Source organism: Peromyscus californicus, unplaced genomic scaffold, assembly GCF_007827085.1.
Source record: "Peromyscus californicus insignis strain IS unplaced genomic scaffold, ASM782708v3 Scaffold_9__1_contigs__length_137607984, whole genome shotgun sequence".
Lineage (NCBI taxonomy): Eukaryota > Metazoa > Chordata > Mammalia > Rodentia > Cricetidae > Peromyscus > Peromyscus californicus.
In genome coordinates this window covers 32462902-32487365 of record NW_026294617.1, presented here as the reverse complement: position 1 = coordinate 32487365, position 24464 = coordinate 32462902, and the positions used below count along the sequence as shown (strand labels likewise).

The 24464-nt window shown below is 43.4% G+C and overlaps 1 protein-coding gene and 1 non-coding gene across 2 annotated transcripts in view; both read left to right on the top strand.

Moving 5' to 3' along the window:
* Positions 1-4609, top strand: part of Cog6 (component of oligomeric golgi complex 6) — a 51194-nt gene extending 46585 nt beyond the window's left edge. Inside the window, exon 19 of the mRNA XM_052730134.1 lies at positions 3490-4609. Within this exon, the coding sequence (XP_052586094.1) occupies positions 3490-3637 (148 nt within the window). The 3' untranslated portion in view covers positions 3638-4609. The remainder of the gene's footprint in view (positions 1-3489) is intronic.
* An 11691-nt stretch (positions 4610-16300) lies between these two features.
* Positions 16301-16412, top strand: LOC128106783 (U6 spliceosomal RNA). The gene has a single exon (XR_008216834.1). It is a non-coding gene; the product is annotated as a U6 spliceosomal RNA (small nuclear RNA).
* The last annotated feature ends 8052 nt before the right edge of the window (positions 16413-24464 follow it).

Sequence of the window (24464 nt, the reverse complement as noted above, 5' to 3'; positions counted from 1 at the left end):
TGTTGACATGAATTGGGATTGTGACATATTCATTTTTATATCCACTCAAGAGCTGAGTTTTCTGATTTTTGAAAATTAGCTTGAATGGATTAGAATACCATTTAGTAAACTAATCCCAAGATTTCATGGTAGCAGAGACACCAGGTGGTTAGTGGTCTAACTTTATAAATGACTACACCTTTTATTAAAATAACATTTTCCTCCATTTTTATAATCTTTAAATATTGAGCATTTCATACATGCATGGGTGGTTTTTTCCCTTCCCCAGCAGCCATCAATTGCCAGTAGTTCTTGGGAGTTTGCTTAATGTGTTCCTCTGCTGTCCATGCTGGCTTGGCTGGCTTGACCTTGTACAGGACTTTTGCATACAGTCCTTGCCACTATGAGTTCATAGGAGCAGCTAGCGACCCTGCTGTGTCTGGAGAACACTATCTCACTATGGACGTCCAGTCCTTCTGCTGCTTAGAGTCTTCTTATCCTTATGAAAATCATACCACAGAAACCATTCTGAGCATAGCTTTTCATCCATCAGCTGTGAACGTGGCTGTGATTGATCTAAGTGCAGGTAGGTGCATGCCCAGGCTGGAAGTAGTGCTCCACAGCACTTCTGAGAGGCGCACCTGTAAGAGGTCCCAAGCACACAGCCGGCCTTAGGTGATTTCCTGATCTTTTTGGATTTAGCTACACACTCCCTCAAGCTGTTCCATTTTAGACACCAATAATTTGTCACTATAATGATTCTCATAATTTCAAACTATTTCATGATACTGCTAATTAGTGAGATAATGTGACACCAGGCAGGAAGAAAAACAGACAGATACATAATGCACAGATACTTACGTGGTATACAGACAAGACACTTATATAGGCATTCCAAGATAAAGGGTGAACTTGCAGGGTAGTTTCTACTCGAAATAAAAAAGGAGGGATAATAGAGAGTTCAGAATACATAGAGGTAAAGTTGTTTGAGGACTACAGAAGTAACCACTAACGTGCAATAGCCAACAAGTTTATATAGGGACTACATTTCCTCCACGTGCAGTGGGGTGTGTGTGTGTGTGTGTGTGTGTGTGTGTGTGTGTGTGTGTGTGTACGTATGTACACTAAGATGAATATATCATTTTTAAAAGACAAGCTCATTAAAATGCTCTCATCTGTCAATTGAATAGTATAGTCTAAATGCTGAAGATGGTCTACAAAGATTCATCTAATCAGTACTTTGTAGAGGACATATAAAAAAGTCAAGGTACCTGTAGTGAGCGACACACCTTAACTTGAGTTCCACCCTTCGGAATTCCTTCAGAGTATTGTTTTTCTCCACCACGCCATGTAGAATTCACCGGAAATATTTAGTGAGAGTGAGTGTGTGGACTTGGTGGTGACTCCATGTCCCACACTGTCAGAGTTCTTGTTTCTGAATGAGGGTTGGCCGTGGGCTCACTGCAGGGGCCCCCACTTCTAGCGCTCCTGGCTGTGGCTGAGCTGGCAGGGAGAAGGAACCGCCTTTCTCCCCTCCTCTCTGACCACTTCCAGGCTCTTGTGTTCACCCTCCACCTCCACTCTACCTTCCCCAGTGCATGCTCAGTTTTCCTTCCTTCCTTCCCTGTCTCAGCAGCTTCTCAAACTCGGGAGCAGCATGGGAAAGACCTGTGCTGTCACACACCAACACTGCTTAGAATCTCCTTATCCTTAGGAAAGTCATACCACAGAAACCATTCACAAGGTCTCACGGCCTGATTTTGTTTAGTTATCTGTGTTTCAGCTTTGTTCTGGTTTTCTCCTTTGAAGACCTTTAGTGGTTTCTCAGCTCTGTTGTTAATTATTGACATTTGTAAGCCAATTTAGCTTAGAAACATAGCCTGAATTACAACTCAATTTCGCTATTTTTTTATAATGACTTGAAAACAAAAATTAAATTACTACATAGGATTTTTTAGTATGCTACTTTTGCCAATTATTTAGCGTTTTAAAAATAATGTTTAATACACAGCCTTGTGCCTTACTCTGATTTGAAACCTTTTGTGTGGCAGCATAGTCCTTATTCTATATATTCTTTATGTTGTAATCAGATTGCAGCAAATTATGAAGTATGAAGTTTGGGTAATAAGTTTTGTGGCCAGCCTAACATCCATCATCATCCCACTCTGAGTGATGAGCTAGAAACTGCTTCTGCAGCTCACTTCTGACTTGTTGCTTAACAGAACAAAACAAAGCGGAAAAAAACATGGTTTTCAAATGTATATGTAAAGTTGTTAAATACCATCCCATAATGGGTTTTGGCTGTTTCACTTATGAAAAATAATGTTGACATTATTTTGGTACATGTTGTGAAGCTCAGTTAGATATCGGAAAATTCACTAGACAGTAGACCATATGAACCTCATGTGACTAAGTGGATTCCCAGCTAGTTTCTTGTGTTTTAGGATGTGTGTGTGTGCACATCTGGGTGTGAATGTGAGTGGAGTCCTTCTGTCATGCGCTGCTTATTCCTTTGAGGCATGATCTCTCCCTGAACCTGGAGCTTACATGTTCATGGTGAAGCTTGGAGCCATCAGTCCCCAAAGTCTTCTTGTCCCAGTATTTTTTGGGGTTGGGGTTCTAGGCAGTTTACATGGATGCTGAGGTCCGAATTCTAATCCTCCTCATGGCAGAACAAGTCTTCTGAACTGCTGAGCCATATTTGCTCTCCATCAACCTTCAGCCGTCCTCCTTCCCAGTGGAAAGTAGTCAGCATCACTGCACTGTGTGCAGAGCATTTACCAACATGTCTTCTCTCTCTTTACTCTTATTTTGCAATTGCAAATTACAAATCTTTAGCAATTTGAAAAATTGGCAAGTTCCTTTAACTCACTAAAGGTAGATCTGAACCAGGTACTGTTGACCTAACATCTTGGTATGGACTTCTCTCCTGCTTCCATCCACATACTGTACCTATAAATCATAGCCCCGTGTCTTACAAACGTATTCTTGTGGGCATTATTATCAAGAAGAACATAGATCCCAGAAAGACAGCTTAAAGAATATTGTCTGTTATTGACAGCTTCATTGCATAAACATGTATGACAACTAAAATAATTCCTTACTGCCTTTATCAGATTATTTGACCCAACTCTAAGCTAAAGTTAAATGTTCTGAACACATTTAAAGTTTTCTGAGTTGCAGTGTTTGGTAGGTAAGGATGTTAAATGCATTTCTCTCCTCCCATGTTTTTAGCTTGTTTCATCAGGATGTAAGCCTACCCTAAGTCAAGGAATATTTATATGTGAGGCACTGTTTTAGTCCTAATGACCAAGCAGTGCATGAAATGCAGCCCCTGGCTTTTGGAGGCTACATATTAATGAGGAGGACTTTAGTAAACAGTAATTACTCATCCCCACCAGTAGGAACTGGTCAGCGTGGAGATGAAGCATATCATTCAGCATCATTCATATATGTGAGCTTCAGTGCTTCGGGTTATGTCATGTTCTGGTTTTGTTTGCTCATCTGTAGGGAGCAGATTGTAAAGCAGTCTACTGAGCTGGTCTGCAGAGCCTATGAGGAAGTTCATGCAGCTGTGATGAACCCAGTCAACGCATACAAAGATCCGGAGAGCATCCTACACAGGACACCTGAGCAAGTGAAGACACTGCTCTCCTGATGATCTTGATGGCATTTGCAGATTATTGGTGCCTGGAAACAAAGGGAGTTTGGGTTTTTAATCTGAGTCTTTATTTTGAAGTTTGAGAATTAGAGTTTTCCTTGTATGAGATCGTAGGTCAATTTCTTTCATTCTCAGCTAATATGGAGATAAATCAATATTGACTTGAGTCTGTACTGCTGTGTCTCTTCTCTAGGTAGCAATGTTCTCTTGTTCATTAGCTGCCTGTGCATAGCAGCTTAAAGGTCCCACTGATTTGGGATTATAAATGGAGGCAAAAAGTCAAATGGAAGATTTCAGGATTAAGTACAACGCGGTCTAAGTTAGTACCATGTGACATCTAAACTGCAGCTGTTGGTAATGAATGTCCCTTTGTGGACGACTTCGCTGCTTTCCTTGTGATGAATAGCTTCTCGAACCTAGCCCATGTCTCTGTCCCCCAGATAAGTGTGAAAGGGTTTGTTAGAAGAAAGCAAAGTTGAGGCTGTCATCTCCTTTCTGCTTATTTTTGTACCTGCAGCCTCGTTCCTTGCAGACATTTGTATGTGTGTTTAAATATACACTCAGCTGAAAAGTTGGAGAAGATGGGGAGAGACCCTTCAGTCGGCTTCCTGTGTAGACAGCCTCAGCCTGCCTGTGGAAAGCCTTGTGTTTCAGGGTGGGTATTCACCACATAGTATGCACCTAATCTAGCCACCCCCAAACTGTTTTGTGTTCACACTAATAAGGGTTGTTCAGAGCAATGTTATCCATTGTGATGTCAATCTGTCTTGTTGGTTTTTTCAATGAATATATGTGGCATATTTTTTATCAGAACAGCATAATACAAGGCAGGTACTTACGTTGTGCATAATTTATTTCTACTGTGAAAAAAAGATTGATGCACTTAGCATTTTGTTTGCTAAGAGAAAATATATTTTTTCTTGTTATCTGGTTTTCTTAATATGTATTAAACTATTTCTGGAGCAACAATCTTTGTAGTATTTTTTATACTTCTCACAGATGTGTTTTGGGAAAATACTGAGCAGAAGGAAGTACAGCGGAGGGAAGCCAGGTCCAGGTAGGATGTGGTACAGTATTAAGCTGAGAAGCATGTTGAAATGGAAGGTTATGAAGGCCAGCATAAATACAACACTCAGGTCTGCTGATGCCAGGCTTTGTATTTTGGACTGTATTGATTTGCATAACTATGACCTAATTAAAGATGGCTTGGTGCATGGGAATGTGTCCTATGTGGGCAGAACTGGAGATTCAAGGTGGCAGTACTCCCCAGTGGCCAGATCAGTGCAATCTCTATGAAAATTCTATCTGCCTTCTTTTTTCTTTCAGAAAAGGACAGACTGCTCCTAATATTTATATAGACACATACAAGACTGTGAATAGCCAAAACTTTAAACCAACGACAGTACAACAGTACTCAGAACAATGTGGTACGGCTACCAGGATGGGTCTACTATGGGGTTCCATCCAGATAAACCCAGAGTAAGATGACAGTGCCCAGTTGGAAATACATTCCATCCACCTAACCATATGAGCAGCAGAACTTAACCACACAGCATCAGTGTAGAGCATCAGTAACGTGTGCTGGTGATTATGGGCTGGCTTGGCTTGCTGCTCCTGTCCAACACTGACAGGCACAGAATGTTAGAGGCCCACAAGGAAGGTCAAATTCAAAATTGGAAATGTGAGTTATACTGAATGCTTATAACTTTCCCACAATCATAAAGCAGAAAACTTAAATGTTAACGGTTATGCACCAGGACTGTGGTTAAAATGAAATTTAGAGTTCATAAGTAAACCTGTATATAGACACAGTTAACGTTTACAAAAATAATAATAATAATAAGGCTGCCAAGACTCTTCGATAGATCATTTCACAAATGGCTAGAACAACTGTAAGTCCAACTCATCTCAAATCATATTAAAAAATGAACTCAAAGTAGATGGAAGACTGAAATGTAAGAACCAAAACTTTTATAGACAAAACTTGTTATAAATCTTTGTGCTATTGCATTAAGCAAGACACACACTCACACTCTCTCTTAATTAAGAATTTCTTTTTAATGATACCCAATGGGCAGGGGGTAGACTTTATCAAATGTTTTTAAATGTGTGTTCAAGGGCAAGGCTTGTAATCAAGCCAGATAAAATCCAAGCATAGACGGGGAGGTGGACACTCAGCCTTTAGCTGATAAACTGCTAGCTTTTGAGCAGAAGAGTCAGTTTTCTTTATTGGTGTGACCTCTGGTATGTTTACCACACTCCAGGACATACCCCACTCCCAAGATTAGTTGGCCAACACAACACAACTTAAAGGGTCTGAGAGAACATGAAATTGGGTTGGTCTGGAGGTGGGCCTGGGAGGAGCTGGGAGAGGGGAATAAATATGATCAAAACACATTGTATGAAATTCTCAAAGAATTAATATAATTTTTTTAAAGAAAATGAAAAGCCAGGCATGGCTCTTAATCCTAGCACTCAGGAGGCAGAGGCAGGAGGATCTCTGTGAGTTTGAGGCCAGCCTGGTCTACAGAGCGAGTTCCAGGACAGCCAGGGCTGTTACACAGAAAAATCCTTGGGGGTGGAGGTAGAGGAGGAGAGGAGACAAGGGAGAAAACCCTTTGCAAAGCATGTATTTGACAAGGCCTATGGTGCAGATTACACTTGAGAATATAACGTACAACTCCAATATGACTGAGTTTTTATTTATATGTACAGTCTGCATAAGCATTTCACCAAAGAAGATACAAAAAAAAATGACGTGAAAAGAAGGTACAGAAATGGCCAGCAAGCCCTTGCTTGGATAGACTTCCATGTTGGTAGTCACTAGGGAAATGCAAGCTGAGGCCACAAAGAGACGCTGTTTCACACATACCAGGGTAACTAGTACAGTAGTGATTTTTAAAGGACAGTAAGTGAGTGTGAGAATGAAGAAGTTGAAATGTCATCCATGCTGGTAAGAGCATAAAATGGGTGTGGAAAATAACTTGATGGCTTTTTAAAAAATTAAATGGGATCACTATATGACTTAATCAATTCACTGTGCCAAGAGAATTAGAAAACCACATCTACACAGAATTTTGTGGTGTTGTTTTGACTTTTGGAGACAGGGTTTCTCTGTGTAACAGCCCTAGCTGTTCTGGAACTCGGTCTGTAGTCCAGGCCAGCCTTGAACTCACAGAGGCCTGCCTCTGCCTCCCAAGTGCTGGGATTAATATATAACTTTTATAGAAATATTTATGGCAGTATTTATAACCACCCAAAGTGGAGAGAATCCAAAAGTTCATCAAACAATGTCATTCACCCTTTTAAAAAGTGAAGTTTGGATACATGCTACAGTGTGGACGAGTCTTGATTGAAAGACGCCAGCATAAAAGGCTCCATCTAGCTTGACTATGAAGTGGGACATGTATGAAGTGTGAGGGAGAAGCCCATGTGGAAACGTGAAGCACAGTAACAACTTACAGGGACTGAGGGACAAGGCAATGGGAGCTGACTGCTGACAGGTCCCTTTGGAGAGAGGTAGAAATACTCCGGAGTTAGTGGTGATGGCTTCGTAATATTGAATATACTGTCAAACCACTGTGTTTTACTCTTTGAATTTACCACTTGTAAATTGAAACTTTTGATAAAGAATTGTAGAAAGTGAAACTGTAACATGCCAGTTTGCACATCTTAAATTCAAATATTGAGATCTTAATTGATTTTGAGATTTAGAAACACCACCACCTGGCAAGCTATTTTGAAAGCAGAAGGTAAGGCATGTTTTCCTGAGAGCTGTCAGTAGGAGTGATAGTAATTGTCCAAGTTAGGAATATTTGTCTACCTAAAGCTTTATCTCTTCTAAACATGTAGATTGAATTCAGAATAGAATGGAGAGTCAGTAATACTGAGTTCTTGCAGCAGGTTGTTTTTCTCGTGTGTGGGAGGGGGTGCAGGTATGTTCACCGCCAAAGCGAGAGGTGAACATCAGGTGTCATCCTCTGTTGCTCTCCATTTTAGTTTGTAGCAGGGTCTCTCACAGCTTGGAGCTCACTAGTACAGCTTGGCTGGCTGGCCAGCAAGACTCCAGGACCCTCCTAACTCCACTCCAGCGATAGGATTACAGGCACGTGCCACTGGACCTGGCTTTTTACAGGAATGATGGGATCCAAATTCAACTCCTCATGCTTCCTTCAGAAGTACTTTTAACAAGTGAGCCGCCTCCCCAGGCCTTTTTATTTTTATTATTATTATTATTATTATTATTATTATTATTATTATTATTATTGGTTTTTTGAGACAGGGTTTCCTGGACCTCACTCTCTAGCCCAGGCTGGCCTTGAACTCACAGAGATCCGCCTGCCTCTGCCTCCCAAGTGCTGGGATTAAAGGTGTGCGCCACTGCCACCCAGCAGGCCATTTTTTTTTAAGTTAAATATGCTGTTGATAGCCGGGCGGTGGTGGCGCACGCCTTTAATCCCAGCACTCGGGAGGCAGAGCCAGGCGGATCTCTGTGAGTTCGAGGCCAGCCTGGGCTACCAGGTGAGTTCCAGGAAAAGGCGCAAAGCTACACAGAGAAACCCTGTCTCGAAAAACCAAAAAAAAAAAAAAAATATGCTGTTGATAGAGTATAGCCAACCCTACATATGGTCATTTGGGGGGTCATAATTATATTTAGGTGTGATTATCAGTCATATATTTATGAAAATACTTTGATACTCAAATTACTTTTGAAAATAGATGTTATAGGTCCAAATATAAAATTAACATGTCAGCTGAGAAACTAGCATAAGAATTGCATTAATAACAGCATGCCAATCTATCAAATCCAGCTAACATTGATGCCAGTGAATACTAAAATAAAAACATTTGCAATGAAAATAAATAAAAACTCATCATAATGCTAAGCTTATAAACATGAGCTGAACTGGAGGAAATTTTAGATAGGATCAAAAGTATTCATGTGAAACATTTGCTCACTTCAGGGGATATATAATTTTCTGGCAAAGTGTTTGGAATTGTATATTTAAAAACTGAATCTGAGCTAGTCTAAAATTTTCAGAGATTTTATATTTTATGTAAATGTTATATAACATTTATATAAAAGATGAAATTTATATAAATGTTCTGCCACCAGGAAAGTAATTTACTTATGTATTAGTATGAATCATGTACTTATGTATTATGAATTAATTTATTTCTGATCATCAAAAGCCTAGTATATTAATATTTCCTAATGGGGGAGGGGTTACTGTCTTCCAAACAGCTTTTGATAACTCTCCCCTACGAGTATAACTATAACTTTGTATTTTTATGCTACGGTTCTTTCGTATGGATATACAAAAATATTACTTTTTAAATTTTTGTACTGCTCTACAGTGAAATGGAATTAATTTGTGCACATTGGCTGTGTTTCATCCAGGCCCCTTTCTAACGGACATTGTTTTCTCTTAATTGGGTTTTCTATTTATAGTTTATATTATTGGAAGTTGCAGTTTATATACTGTATCTTTTAGTTCTGATTTAGACTATCAAGGCTTCATTTCTTTTTGTGTCCGCTTTGGTAAGTTTCATTCTAGGTGTGACTCCATTCCTGGACTTAGTGTCGTGGTGCTCTGCTCATCATCCTGTTGCCTGGTGATGGATTCTGGAGACTCTCTTATTTTGGGCTCACCATTTCCAAAGAATGATCTTAAATGTTTGATTTCCTTTATTGTCCTTTTGTTTATTTCCTTTATTTTTGCTCTCTCTTCATTAGTTCCTTTTTTCTACTTTGTATTTTATTTGGTCTTTTTTTTCTACCTTGGTGAAATGGAACTTTATAATTGATATCTAAACATTGTCCTGCAGTGATATTTTCATTTATATATAACATTTGACATGTTAATCTATAATTCCTTCTAAATTTACCTACATACATAGATCTTTATATGTTATGTCTTCATTATCTTTTTTATTCCATTTCCTTCATTTATTTATTTATTTATTTATTTATTTATTTATTTATTTATTTATTTATTTATTTATGTTTTGGTTTTTCGAGACAGGGTTTCTCTGTGTAGCTTTGTGCCTTTCCTGGAACTCACTTGGTAGCCCAGGCTGGCCTCGAACTCACAGAGATCCGCCTGGCTCTGCCTCCCAAGTGCTGGGATTAAAGGCGTGCGCCACCACCGCCCGGCTTCCATTTACTTTTTAATTTAAAAAATATATTTTAACTAAAATGGAATTATACCACTTCCCCTCCATTTTCTCCCTATGCCGTCTTCTCAGCTACCCTCTCTCAAACCCTTCCCACATCCTTCCCACTCAAGTTGGTAGCCTCTTTTTCTTTGATTATTATTGTTGCGTGTGTATGTGTGTGTGCACAAAAATATACAAATACAGCCCTCTGAGTCCATATCTGTTTTTGTATGTGTCTGGTTTCAAGGCTGACCGTTGCATTGGATAACCAATAAGGAGGCTCTTCCTGGGGAGAGGCTGATTTCCCTTCTCCCTGAGGTCCTTAATTCCTGTACATCTTGGTCTAGGGATGGGAACTCCTCCCAGCATCACACTAGCATGTCCATTAATACTACTGTTGTTCTAGTCTTGCTCACGGAGCCATTTTTAGGAGAGACCATCTCACATCAGATTTCCTGGTAGTCTGGCTCTTACAGTCTTTCCACCCCATCTTCTGAGATGTTCCCTGAGCCATAGATGCCAGAGCTGTGATGCAGATGTGTCCTTGATGCAGCAGCTGTGGTGTAGATGCGTCTGTGATGCAGGAGCTGTGATGCAGATGTAATTGTGAAGCAGGAGCTGTGATGTAGATGTAATTGTGATGCGGGAGCTGTGATGCAGATGCATCTATGATGCAGGAGCTGTGGTGCAGATGTGTCTGTGATGCAGCAGCTGTGATGCAGATGTAATTGTGATGTGGGAGCTGTGATGCAGATGTAATTGTGATGCAGCAGCTGTGATGCAGATGCATCTGTGATGCAGCAGCTGTGGTGCAGATGCATCTGTGATGTAGGAGCTGTGGTGCAGATGCATCTGTGATGTAGGAGCTGTGGTGCAGATGCATCTGTGATGCAGGAGCTGTGATGCAGATGTAATTGTGATGCAGCAGCTGTGATACAGATGCATCTGTGATGCAGGAGCTGTGGTGCAGATGCATCTGTGATGCAGCAGCTGTGATGCAGATGCATCTCTTGGGGCTGAGCTCCCCACCATCGGTTGATTTCACTTCAAGTATCTTCTAATTTCCATAGTGACCTTTTATGCTTTTTTATGTATATTTACAAAAAAATATTTCTCAGTGATCTTTTTATTCCTTTGCATCAAAAATGCATCATGTATTTCAGTCCTTTGACATTTTTATGCTTACTTTGTATTCCAGCCTATAATATAGTCTAGTAAATTGTCCTCTTTAGAGTGAGGAATGAAGTCTTTCCTGTAGTTACCCTGTGAAGTGCTCCACATGTTAATAATGATAGTTTCATTCATCCGTTCATGCAATCTGTGATCCTCTGTAGCCTTTCTGGTGTTTAATCCGAGCTGTATAAGCTTTCATAGCAATTATGATTTATGTTTTCAGTCTCTTCTTGTTTGCTTTATATGCTTTAGTCTATTTCTAGATGTTTGACTTTGACTGATGTATTTCTCTTCAGTGTGATCTACTTGGAAATACATGGTTTGCATTTTTGCTGTTAATGCTTTCAACAAGGGAGTATGGCGATGACATCTGCTTACCAAGACTGATGAGCGAGGCTGAGCGTCCTTTGTCATGCCCCTGCCGTGTCTCTCACTCCTCCAAGTCCACAGCTCTTCCACGGCGCACTTGCCAGCGAGGCCAGTCACAGCTCAGTGAGCGGCTGGCAGTGCCAGCTCTTTCATCCGCTGGTAAATCGAGCCAGGTCCTCACGGCGTGTTGGGGTTCCAGGCACACTGGGTGTTTCTCCTTCCTTCCCTCCATGGGTGGGCACTTGGATTCCACCAACTCTGTTGGGGTTTCACGCTCTAATCTCTAAAGGTTCCTGGTGTCGTACGCACGGGAGATGAGCTACTCTTTCTTCTGTTCACTGAATGGCTTGATCTTAAAGCTGTGGTTCTCCCTCACGCTAATGAGAAGGTACTGTATATGTGCCACACTGCTTTCAGCTCCCAGGGGAAGATTTGTTCTGTTTTCTGTTTTTGTTTTTTTAAGGAAAAATATGAATCCCAGTTATAACTGGGTGTGCCAGTCTCCTTCTATGTGGGTTGTTTTTTGATTTCTTTTCTTTTCTTTTTTTCTTTCTTTCTTTCTTTCCTTCTTTCTTCTTCTTCTTCTTCCTTCTTCTTTTCTTGGTTTTTGGTTTTTTGTTTGTCTTTTTTTTTGGTTTTGACTTTGTTTTTTTTAACAAATAGGGAAGCACTTTTCTCGTGTGGTGGATATTGTGCTTGTTCTAAACCCATCTCTAATCCTGAGCCCGAGCTTACTGTAAAACTGAATTTCATCCATACCCAGTAGCCTCAGAGAAACTTTCATAGAACTTGAGTGGTTAGCAGAGGAGTGAGCAGAACCCAAACTTCACAGTTTCACTGCTGTGTGCTCATAGTTCCCAAGTCTGCTGAGCACGTACCCTGAGCCATTAGCCAGGTGCCATGCCATGGAGGCTCAAATGTCAAGTTACTGCCGCCAAGGTTCTGTTACAGGATGAAATAGCCAACCCTTGCCTCACCAGAGGGGGTGCCTAGGATCCCTGATAGCTGTGGCAGCCTGGCTAGGCCATGTCTGCCTTCCAGACCAGTGCTGCACCACCGTGCCCTCCTTGCCCATCTTCTCGCCCTTTGCCTGACCTTTGACCTGTGGGGTCACCACTGGGGGCACTTTACCAGTTGACTCATGACACCAAGCAGACATTGTACTCCCCCTTTTTCTGTGCCTCCAGCAACAATGCCCCCACCTCTTCTCTGGCCTGGCAGCCTGGAAGGAAGGGATTGCCAACTCACTTTTTAACATTTCAGGGCCTCCTTTCAGAGGCTTCTGGGGTGGCCTGCCACTCAAGGAAAGCCAACACAGGAACCCAGTTAGGTCCTTTCAGAGGACTGTAACAGCCAGCCCACCCTGGCCTGCACCAGAAAACCTGCGGGGAACAAGAGTGGCCTTTGTAACTCCCACATTCCATCAAGATGGACTGAAATCGGGTTCTGTCAGCTCCCTCACACTACCCCATTTTCCCCTGCTCCGAAACCAGAGCCACTGAATATCTCAACAGAACTAAAACCTTGTTAGTACTAAGCATTTGGCCCAAATTTCTCTCTCTCTCTCTGTGGGAACTTGCATGGGTAGCCCCTCCCCATGCTGCTGCTGCAGAAGCAGATGGCCATCTTGGAGAGGGTCAGAAGTCTGGGACTTGGACAGGTGGAGAGTTCTGTGTGCCAGGCTGAATCGCTTGTAATTAGAATGCTTCTCGTCATCTTCTGCACTTCTGAACTTATCCGAGGAACCAGCAGCTTTGAATCATGCATAGAAACAGATCTGTCCCTGAAAGCAAAAGCTGCCTGTGAAGTCAGAGGCATACAGTTGAGATGTCAAGAAAGCTAGTGGACCTGGAGTGAGCAATTAACCCTCCCCTTGGGCTTGGTGTTTCCTGATTTTCAGGGCGATGGACCACAAGCAGGGTGCTGTGCGTGGGTTGGAGCTGGGGTAGGCTCCCTCTTCTTTCTCGCCTTTTCGATTTTTTCTTTCTCTATCCCCTTGCCTAAGCAGTGCCTACAGTAAGCATTCTACATGTTTTGAGTCGTGTTGCTGACACTCAATGACACCAGTTGGTTAGCGTTTATCTGTTTTCTAATGTGGAAAGGAAAATAGATCATTAGTCTTGACACCCTTAACGTGCGAGGGCTCTGAGACACGAGCTAGCTTAGCTCCTTCCTGACTAAGCTGTGCTAATTGTCAGACTGTTCTCCAGCTAGAGAGCCGACCGCGAGGTGAGGCGTGGCCACTCACTCCTCGTAAGGTGGTGAGCACTCCAGGAGCATGTCGGAGTCATGATTTATTTCAAAGCCTTCCAAAAGAGATGAGCAACCAAGACTTTCCTCTCTGGAGAGCTCCTAGCAGGAGCAGTGGCGATTTCTGGGGTTGAGTATAGAATTGTCTGTGTAAGGGGTGATGCTGGACTGCACCCCAACAAAGCCCAGGTCCTATGCAAACTTCCAGAAGAGGAAGGGAGACTGGCACTTGTAGGGGCCTCCTTTACAGAGTGGCAACTGTAGTTCTGCGGGAGTAGCCGCCCTCTGGTCCTTAGATCTCCCTGGTTCCAGTTCTGAGTTCCACCAGGGAAGTGACTGTCATGTGTCACAGCTGGTTCAGGTAGCCATGCGTGGGCAGACTGGAAGTCACCAAGATAAGGCAAGTGTCCCCTAAACAAGAGTTAAGGTTCCCCAAATGCAGACCTTTCTGTAGAAGCTGAGATCTGGGTTTCACACTGCCCAGGAGGATCCAGAGTCTCTGGCCACCCAGGTGACCCTGCCAGGCACTCCCAGATCCCTCCAGTTCATCTCGCACTTTCGCCCATGTATCTGTCTTCTTCACACTCAGGGCCAGTGAGATTTAGCGGCCCATTTTCGTGAGGTAATTATGTTTTAGCTCTCCTGTGTGCGATTGTGCACTCTCTGGCGTTGCTGCAGCTGGAACATGTGGGTGTTGACCTGACGGTGGGGTTTGCTGGCCCACTGGGCCCAGGGCCTGCTTGCACACTGATACTGATGCTGCCCCTACTGCGGCTAGGTTAGTGGCCTAGCGCTGATACAGAGCAGGGACAATGGTGATTTCCTGGCCCGCCCAGAGGAACTCTTGATTGCTGTGTGGGTGGCCTACATCTTCTTCATCTGCTTGGCTGTGCTGCCAGGATTATTTGTCCAGGCTCCAGAGCCCCAGGTAGTCCTTTCGTTCGGAGGGGCCAGAAAAACAGGCCTGGTTAATCATAGCCATGCACCTGGAATTGTGGTTTTCCTTTGTACTTATGTAGGCGTCCATGCCTGGGGTGGGGGCAGGAAGAGGAAGCTCCTCATACACCCATCTAACTTTGCAGCTAAGTCTCAATAGTAACTGTAAAAAACAAAAGATTTATTTATTTTTATTTTATAGGTATGGGTGTTTAAGTGCCTACTTGTATATAAGTACACCACGTGCGTGCATGCCTGGTGCCTGCAGAGGCCAGGAGAGGGCACTGGATCCCCTGGAACTAGACTTATAGATGGTTGTGAGCTGATTAGCAAGTGCTTTTAATCTCTGAGCCATCTCTCCATCCCCATTAATGGTCACTCTTTAAACAGTGGTTTAAAGTATGTGATACATGCTTTGTTCAAAATATGACATCTAACCTACAATATGTGAACCACAAAGCGTGACAAAGCAGCCCATGCATTCTACCACCCAGTTTAAGAACTGGAATGTTTTCAGCCCTCTCACAGCTTCCTTCGTGTCCCACCTGCCCATCCACAAAGGAAACTGCTGGAGTTTCGCTCCTACTTTTCACTTGAGGTGGGGTTTCTCTGTTTTGTTTTGGTTTTTGACCTTTTCCATGTACAAATATTTATTGTTAGATCTGCTTGCTCTGACTCTTTTAAGGTGGTATCTTTCTTGAGGTAACTTATTTTTGACTCATTTGCTATATTGTGAATGGACCGTGTTTACTGCTGTAAACATCCCTGGGTCATAATTTTTCTTATCTGTCCTGTCAAATGTATTTTGGGGCATTTAGTCCACGTGTCTCTTTTTTTTTTTTTTTTTTGGTTTTTCGAGACAGGGTTTCTCTGTGTAGCTTTGCGCCTTTCCTGGATCTCGCACTGTAGACCAAGCTGGCCTTGAACTCACAGAGATCCGCCTGGCTCTGCCTCCCGAGTGCTGGGATTAAAGGCGTGCGCCACCACCGCCCGGCTCCACGTGTCTCTTTTGTTTTATGGACAAAATCTCTGTAACAGTGCTGCATGCATATACTTGTGTAAATTTTTGAGAATTTTCTCTACTCTGGAGTAGAATTTCTGTGTGGAAATATCGAGATTGTTTGCCAAAGTATTTGAAGCAGCAGTATCATTTTCCAGGGCCTCATGGTGTTCTTTACCCAGCATAGGTAGTGATTGTGTTATCTGTTCTAATTTGAATTCTGTCTGTTGGCTATGGGGCCCCGGGAAAGTTAGTCTCTCAAGACATCAGTTTCCTCTACTGTAAAGTGGGGTAATCGACTGTAGCAAGGTGGGACAGGTTTGTGGGGCGAATTAAATAATCTGTGCGTGCCAAATAGTCTGCCACAGTGACAGACACAAATAATGCCCAGTCACTAGGTGTTAGGTCCAGAGCTGTGAGTGGAGGGAAATATTTGAATGCAGTATTCTAATGCCTTATGTATTCATCCCTCACCCCCGTTTATATGCAGAAACTGAACCCTGAAGGTGACTGGGGGAGAGGGGAATCTTCTGCAGGTGATTCCATAAGATGGGTATCTCTTGAAGGAGATGAATGCCCTTCTGAAAGAAGCTTCCTCACTCCTTCACCTTTTGAATAGTAGTGAGAATAGAATAGTCCTCAAGGCCTTTAATCTGCAACACCTTAATCTGAGAACTCTTGGCTGTGACAACTGTAAATAGTAAGCTTCTATCATTGATTCCCATTCTACAATATTTTATTATTTTAATAAAAAATAAATTGATTGAAATGAAGTCTGCGGTGCTCATTTGTTCGGACAGCGCATAGAACTGAAATGATACAGAGAAGACTAACATGGCCGCTGCACAGGACGACAGGCAGACTCATGACGCATCCTGTACTTGTGGGAGGATAGCTTAGCAATTTAGAACACTGGTTGCTCTTGCAGAGGACCCAGGTTTGATTCTCAGCACTCACATGATGACTCACAACCATCTATACCTCCAGTTCTGGGAGATGTGTGACCTTCTTCTGGCCTCAGGGCATCCAATACCCTCCTCTGGCCTTGCTGGCACTACATACACAATACACATCCATCCATCTAGGCAAAACATTCATATACAAAAAATAAAATACATTGAATCTTTTTTTTTAAGTATCTAACATTTATTGGTCACACTGGTGAACTCCCCCTTAACCCAGGGCCTTGATAATTGGTTACTGCTTGTATAACCTCAGGAAAAGGCCTTGTGAATCTTGTTTCAGGAACTTCTTCAGCCTTGTAAGTTTTGTTTACTTTCTGAACCTTGTAAATTTCCTTTACTTCCCGAATCTATCAGCCAACCTTTTCCCTCCAGGAAAGAATATGTCAACTCAGAAGAAATAGCTACACAAGAGACAGATTTAAATTATGAACTGACCCACTAGTCAAAATCATAAGCAACAGACCAGGGAATTCAGGATAACAGACAACTCAGGTGATGAGTTCTCCAACCGTTTAGGCTGCCCACAAGTCCTGCAAGGAGTTCAGGGATGAGGCTGCTAAGGCGGGCCTTCTGGAGGTGCAGAGCTGCCTTTGAGTCAGTCCTGCTCCTGTGTGTAACCCTAAGAAGCTTCTCATTGCTTCACCAAGCTAGACGTGAACTGATTAATTCCTTTTGTCTGTCTTCAGTGCCCTATCCTGGGTCAATAGACAACACTGTCCTAAAAAATAGAGATTAATACCATAAGGTAAAAAATATTTTCTGGCCGGGCGGTGGTGGCGCACGCCTTTAATCCCAGCACTCGGGAGGCAGAGGCAGGCGGATCTCTGTGAGTTCGAGGCCAACCTGGGCTACAGAGTGAGTTCCAGGAAAGGCGCAAAGCTACACAGAGAAACCCTGTCTCGGAAAAAAAAATTTTTTTCTTGTGTGTTATTACAGGTGGCCGTTGCGTAATTTCCTTAATTAGCATCAATCACTGCTGCTGTCGTCTTCAGCATATTAGCTGACTTTTCCCTTGGGGCTGTCAGGTAGTGTCATCCCCTTCAGAGCTCACAAGGCAGCCTGTGTTACACTAAGGCTCTGTGACAGCAATGGGGGATACTGAGAGCAGCGCCTTTCCCTCTGCGCCTTCAGGAAGCAGCCACATGGAGCCTTATGTGGCCTCTTCGCCAAGGTCCTCCAAGTTATGTGGTACATCTAGCCTTTCATGAATAAGGAGGAAGGGAGAAGAGGCTTTGTTTGAGGTGACGAGCCTGACGATAGCCCTGGTCTTCCATCCCTGGGTCAGCGATTTCCCTGCTTTTCCACACCTTCCTGCTCCTTAGCATTTGTTTATTCATTTTTCGGTGCTATTTAGCTTACTCCATTTTACCGTATTAAAAGGAGAAGGAAATCCATTTGTGTCTCCGGTTGGCACTGGCCGTTAGTCAGAACCTCTGAACAAAGTTCATTGTCCAGTTTGCTTAAGTGGAGAGGCTCAGGAATGGATCCTGAAAAGCTCCTTCGTCACAAAAAGGGCTTAAGACCACAGCCTCTCACTCCTCACCATCAACTTGTAACTACTGCAGAGTTTAGTGACAACGGAAGTGTTGCCATACTGTGCTCTTTATTGCTGGAAAGCTCTCTCAAAATCACTTCCCTGCCTGGTTGCCTTCCCGTCTTGTCTCTGCGAGGCCTTGTCTGTCTGTATTAATTGTCTTTTTAGTGTTCTTTGTCTTAAAAAAGAAATACAGCCCCTCACCCCACTGCCCACCCCACCCCACCCACCAAAAAATCAAGCAACCCTTGCTTCCTTAGTGTCCTGAGCAGCAGCTATGGCTCTGCTGTGCACTGCCACCGCTAGGGGCCGTTGCACTCAAGGTTGATGGGACAACTGTCCCAAGCCCAGCAACTCAGGACCAGCCTCCCGGCCAGCACTCACCAAGTAACTAACTGCTCTAGCTGTCCCCTGCGATATCCCGGGGTTTCCACGAATTTCTTTGTACATAATCTTCGTACCCAAGAATGCCGACCAGAGGTACTCAGGTGGAATTACAGTGTGGGATGACCGGAGCCACAGCCTCTGCCCTGCCCTGCCCTATCACGTGGGGATCCCAGTGAGCGTGGGTGAAGTCCCGAGGCAGTCATGGGAATGCCTGAATCCAGGAATGCAGTACTTCCAGTGGATTCTCGTTCCACCTCCTCACTGGGGCAGCTGCTGACTTGGTGAAGCATGCTTAATCCCGTTGATCTTTACGTGCCTGAAACTCCAGCAGTCTGTCCACTTGTGGAAGTTGTCCGAAAGCAGGGTTGTGTAAAGCACCTGGAAGCGTGCATAGTTCTTTGGTTATTGAAAGTAGCCATGGGTCCTCTTTTTCTCCTGCCTGCCAAGTTTGCTCTCTTATTTATCCGCACAGCACATTTCCAGTGCCCACCAGACTCCTGGCATGATAGTCAGTGTTGAGGAAAACATCCAACAAGAACAGGGTGAGGATGCTGAAGGCTGGGACAAAGGAGAAATAAAACTTTTGCTTTCCCATTTTGATGTTGTCTCCAAAATGAAGCCCTACAGCCCCAGCTTTCTCCCCAGGGGTCACTGGCAATGCCCCCGCCCCCGATTCATTCCCCATCACATGCAAGCTTGGTGTGACTAGACCTCTGTGCATTGGTCTGAGGATATGTGTTCTCTCCCCTGTACCAAGGCTCACCTCTGCACTTTGACAAAACGTCTTGCCTTGCTCTGATTTACTTACAATCACGTGGTATTTCATTTGATCTTCTCTGATTTCCTCTGTGAACCTGTTGGTGCCTCTCCAACCTGTGAGGTTTCAGAGTATATTTCATATCTACTTTACCTAACAATTCTTGACACACTTTATTAAAAAAAAAAAAAAACACCCATGAGTCATTTTAGGTGGGCATTTGGCATAGAACCAAGCATTCAATGCTAAACAAAACAGACATGGCTCCCACCCTGGTAGCTTGCGGTCCCCATTTCTTAGCTCTCCATTGTTTGCAGGCCAGGATTGGGGCTGGGGTTAGGTCCGGGGCTTACTCTACTTTGTATTCTGGGCAGGGGTACCAGTCCTGAACTGTAGTTGAGCTGCCATGGTCATCAAAAGTCGTTGGAGTTCTCAATAAACACCTGAAATGTACTTTTCCAAGGTTAGCCCCTGGCACCACAGTGTCATATCCTGGTTCAGAGTTCTGCTCAAATTTCCCTGCCTGGCCCAAGAGCTACTTAAGTATGGTCCAAGTGATCAAGTACTTGGCTCACTATATCTCTTCAGAAAACACGCATCCCTCTTCCATCTGTCTTCAGCCCTTTTGCCCCAGTGGAGGGACCAAAGAATTTACAAAGCATTCAACGTCCAGTCCAGCTGGGGAGGACCTGTCTCCTCCATGGTCCCAAGGACTACCTTTGTTCTGTACATGTTCCATTTGGGATTGCCAGTTTGAAGCCAAGTCCTTTGTATTTTTGATGGCTTGTTCTCACACCAACCCCACAAGGCAGGCACAGGCCTTTGGTAGTTTTTAGGCAGGAACCAGGAGGGTCCGAAGAATGGAAGTTCTTTCGAGCGGCGGCACAGCAGGGACCAAAGCCTTGTCTATGTATTTCATACTCTTTTTTTTTCCTCTCTGCCCTCCGTCCATCCCAATGCCAGGACAGAAGAAGGAACAGATCTGTTTCTAAAGTCCTCAGAGAGATGCCTTTCCGGGTGCAAGTCACTTCTTCCTCCAAGGAGTCTTGGACTAAGATGGAAACCATAATGTCTTTCCAAATTGACTTCCTGACGATCTGGGGGGAGGACCCTCATAGGATTTAAGCTCCCCTTGCTATGGATACATCAAGCACAGGAAATTGTCCATTCCTGAGACTTCTGATGGACAAAGGGAAATAAAACTTATACTTTTCCCCCATTGTAGTGTGGTTTTGAAAAGTCACCATCCTTACGGGCTCAAGTTTTGAACATTTGTTCCCTAGACCTTGGTGACATTTTGGGAGACTGTGGAACTTTGCGGGTGGGGTTGGTTACCAGGGGCAGGGCTTTCAAGGTTACAGCTGCCTCTTGTTCCGGCCACTCTGCCTCCAGGTTCATGGTGATGGGGACAGCCTTTACCTGACAGTTCCGCTTCCAGGGACAGAGCTGCCCACCAGGCCTGCCCACTATGATCAACTGACTGAAAGTCTCTGAATTCATGTGCAAAATGATTCTTCTCTCCTCAGTTCTCTGGGCCAGGTAATTTGGTCATGGTGACGTGCAAGTTGCTAATAGACCCACTGACAACAGAAGCCAGGCTACCAAGAGAGTCAATTACTAGAAGTAGATGACCTGTTTCTCACTCTGCTTCTGTCAGAAGAAGAGCAAAACAACATAAAATCTGTGAGATGAAGGTTGTGTGAAGTTAGATTGGCAGTGCCTAGTAAGTTAGAGATATGGGCCCTCTCATCTGCCCTTTGTCTACACAAGGCCAGCTCCTGCCAGATTCTGTAGAGGCTGGTGCTCTATGCACCCGAGTTAGCAGTTCTTTTCTATGGCTACAGTCCACCCACCTCATAATTAGCTCCTCACTGCTTGAAAATTTTAGAATCAGAAATGCTAATATTGACCCATGTAAAATCTGCTGAATTCTTACCGGTCCAGATGGAAATTATGAATATAAATTTATAAATTTTTGACTTCTTTTATTTGTTTGCAAATTTCTTACTTTTTACCCCAGGGTGTCTAGATATTAATAACACAGACTTACACATTTATCACACAAGGAAACATGGTTGTTTTTGCAGTCACATACATAGGTGTATGGTGTGTGGCCAGTGTACGGGCTCAAAGATACTACACAGTACACAAGGCAGGGGTGCTGAATAGCAGGAACAGGCCTGAGCCACTGTTTCCTTTACTATTTTCAAGGGTAAATGAGAGCATGTCATTGATAGAATTCTCATTAATCAGTTTCAAGTTTATGTCTTTGTAAAGAAACCTTAGTCATGACTTTCAAAGTCTTCCACATTATCTATTGTTTCCTAAACTGCATGTAATTTTAAGGCTTTGGGAAGCCTTCTCTTTGCCAGTGGAAAAACGTCTCTATAAATTGTCAGGCTAATTGTTTCTATTGTCTAGAACAGAATATCAGATACTCATTAAATTGTGTTAAAAAAAAAAACAAGAATTATATTTAGATTCAATGCAGTGTATATAAAGCTCCAAAGGTCTGGTCAGTGAGTTGGTATATTATGAAATTTCTTTTCACTTCTCTGTATTTTTATACAATGTGGCAGGTGCTCTTGTTTAGAATTACTTCATCAGCAGTTTGGGGCAGAATTTTAATACTTTTTTATATTGGGGTAGTTTGCAAAATATTAAAATAGTGGCAATGCTCATATCTGTATGTCATTATAAAATTACTGTTGAACTGAGATAATTCCAAGGGAGTGGGGTTGAAAATACGTTATTACTGTGATAGTCTGATGATGCAAAGCAGTGGTAATGACATTGAAATATCAGTACTCAGATGTGGGGAGTAGGCATTTCTATGCTCTTGTGACCCAAGAGAGCATCCTGACTTACAGAGAGGCCATTCATTATAACATGTGAGTATCTGGAGTCCCATCCTATGCCTGTCACCTGCCACTTCATGTAGATTACTCTGGCAGGGTAGCATCTCTGTGGGTAAGGTGGGAATAATGATGTTGTGACTCAAATGGGTTCAGACATAAAAATTACTGAACAATTCAGGTCTTGAAATGGGGGTCCTCTGAATGCTGTTATGTTGCTTGAGGTAGATTAGAGGAGATAAAATACAACAGCTCTGTTGTCTCTGCTTGATTCTAGGAGTGATAGAGAAGGTTCTAGATGAAGAACGAGGACATCTGGGGTAGAGTTCAGACTTGGTTTCCTCATCAACAAACCAGGTCTTTCCTCAGGAAGCCCTCTTCTTCCTCTTCTCACAGCCTGTGATCTTGCTCATGTAGTGTACAAACCCCTAATCACTTAGTCATTACTTTGGCGTTACAGTATTTTAAGACAATACTAAGGCAATACACACACACACACACACACACACATATACATATACATATACACACACACACACACACACATATACATATACATATACATATACACACACACATTATATATATATATGTGTGTGTGTGTGTGTGTGTGTGTGTGTGTGTGTGTGTGTGTGTATGTGTGTGTGTGTGTGTGTGTATATTATAACCAGAAGGCACCTAAAGTAATACCAGTATTTTAAAATAATCTTTTGAGAGATATTTCTGAAAGATGTTTTCTAGGCAGAATTCTGATCAACAAAGAATTGGGGGAAATGGCTGTATTTTAAAAGACCTTTTAAAAAATCAACTACAGGAGAACAGTAATATCAGCTCTCTTAGTGTTTGGCTTCGATTCTAGGAACTATTAGCTGAAAATTGGCAGCAGTGGGGAGGAGGCAGAGGTGGCAGAGGAGGCAGCAGGGGCAAGATGGACAAAGTACACCTTGTGTGTTTTGTGTGTCCATTATTTGAAGAAAGTTTATTCTGGCCAATTTTATTCAAAGAATAATCAACAGATACCCAGAAGCCTTCTGCCCCATTTTCTGATTTCCAATGTAGACCCAATACAAACAATGAAGACATGTTAAAAAGGTAGTTTCCAGTAAAATGGCTGCCTCTGTCTTCCCGGCGGTGTTGCTGAATATAAGGGAGTCCGGTTGTGCAAAGGCCCTCTGCGCGGCAATTCTGATATGTAAAACTGAGACCATGTACTTTGTCCTGGGTCAGGAGAGGGGATGAAAGAGTAAATGGGGAAGAGATGCGAGGGGTATCTCATGGATCTGCTAGAAATACTTTATGAAGCAATCTGAGAAACTGAGGACTCAAGCCCCCAAACCAGTTGGTAGTCTGAGGGTTGGTCTTGCATCTGTCCCATGGCCTGTCTGGTCTGGTCGTTAGCGGACACAGTAGAGGGAATTTGCCGCTTTGCTAGCAAGAACCGCCTGGCTCCGGGGAGGCTTGCAGATTCCCCTTGCTTTGTTTCACGTTCTTGTTAGTCTCCTTTGCTTTGGCTCGCTTGCTTTCCTACCCGTTGGAAGAGTCTTTGTTGATTTCTCTCTGTCTTTTTCTACTTCTTATCTGCCAACCTTCCTCTCTTTGATTGTTGCCAGGAATAGGTGAGCTTAGCCATTGATTCAGCTACACACTAACCACCGCATCGGCTAAGTGAGCACGGTGTCAAGAGGGAGGTGGAGGACTCTGCATGCGTGATCTCCTTTCTTTCTTAAAAAAATGCTTATTAATTCTTTGAGAGTTTCATAATGCATATAGTGTATATTGATGGACTTCACTGTTGCTCCTCCCCTAGCTCCTCCCAGACCCACCCTAACCTCTGCACCACTTCCCAGCTTCATGCCCCCTCCTTTGTTAGATAACCCGCCGAGTTCAGTTTGTACAGTTCGGACAGAGTGTGGGTGTGTGGCCACCCACTGTACCAACCTACCAGGGCCCACATCTTCGAAGAAAATTTAGTCTCCTTCCATCAGAAGCCATCTGCTAACGGCAGCTCCTCACCTAGGAGCTGGGGTTCATGAGCACCTCCTCGTCCATGCTGGCATGTCGACTGGCATGTGCAGGTATTGTGCAGCCAAGATCAGCTGCTGAGAGTTCACTCATTCATCGGTCCTGACGTGTCTAGAAGACGCCAACCCACTCCAGTTCTCCCCAGCCTCTGGCTCTTCCAAGCTCTCCACCCCACTTGCACAATGGTCCTGAGCCTTGGAGGCTGTGGCTGTCATCCAGGTATCCCATCTGCGGCTGAGCCCCCCCCCCCCCCCCCCCCCCACGACACCTTGCCTGTCTGTATTTTGACCAGTTATGAGTTTCTGCATTAACTGCCATCCGCAGCACACGGAAACTTCTCTGATGAGGTCTGTGAGTGAATTACATACAGGAAAAGGAAGCATTCGACAAAGACTGCCAGAATACCATGGCCAGAGT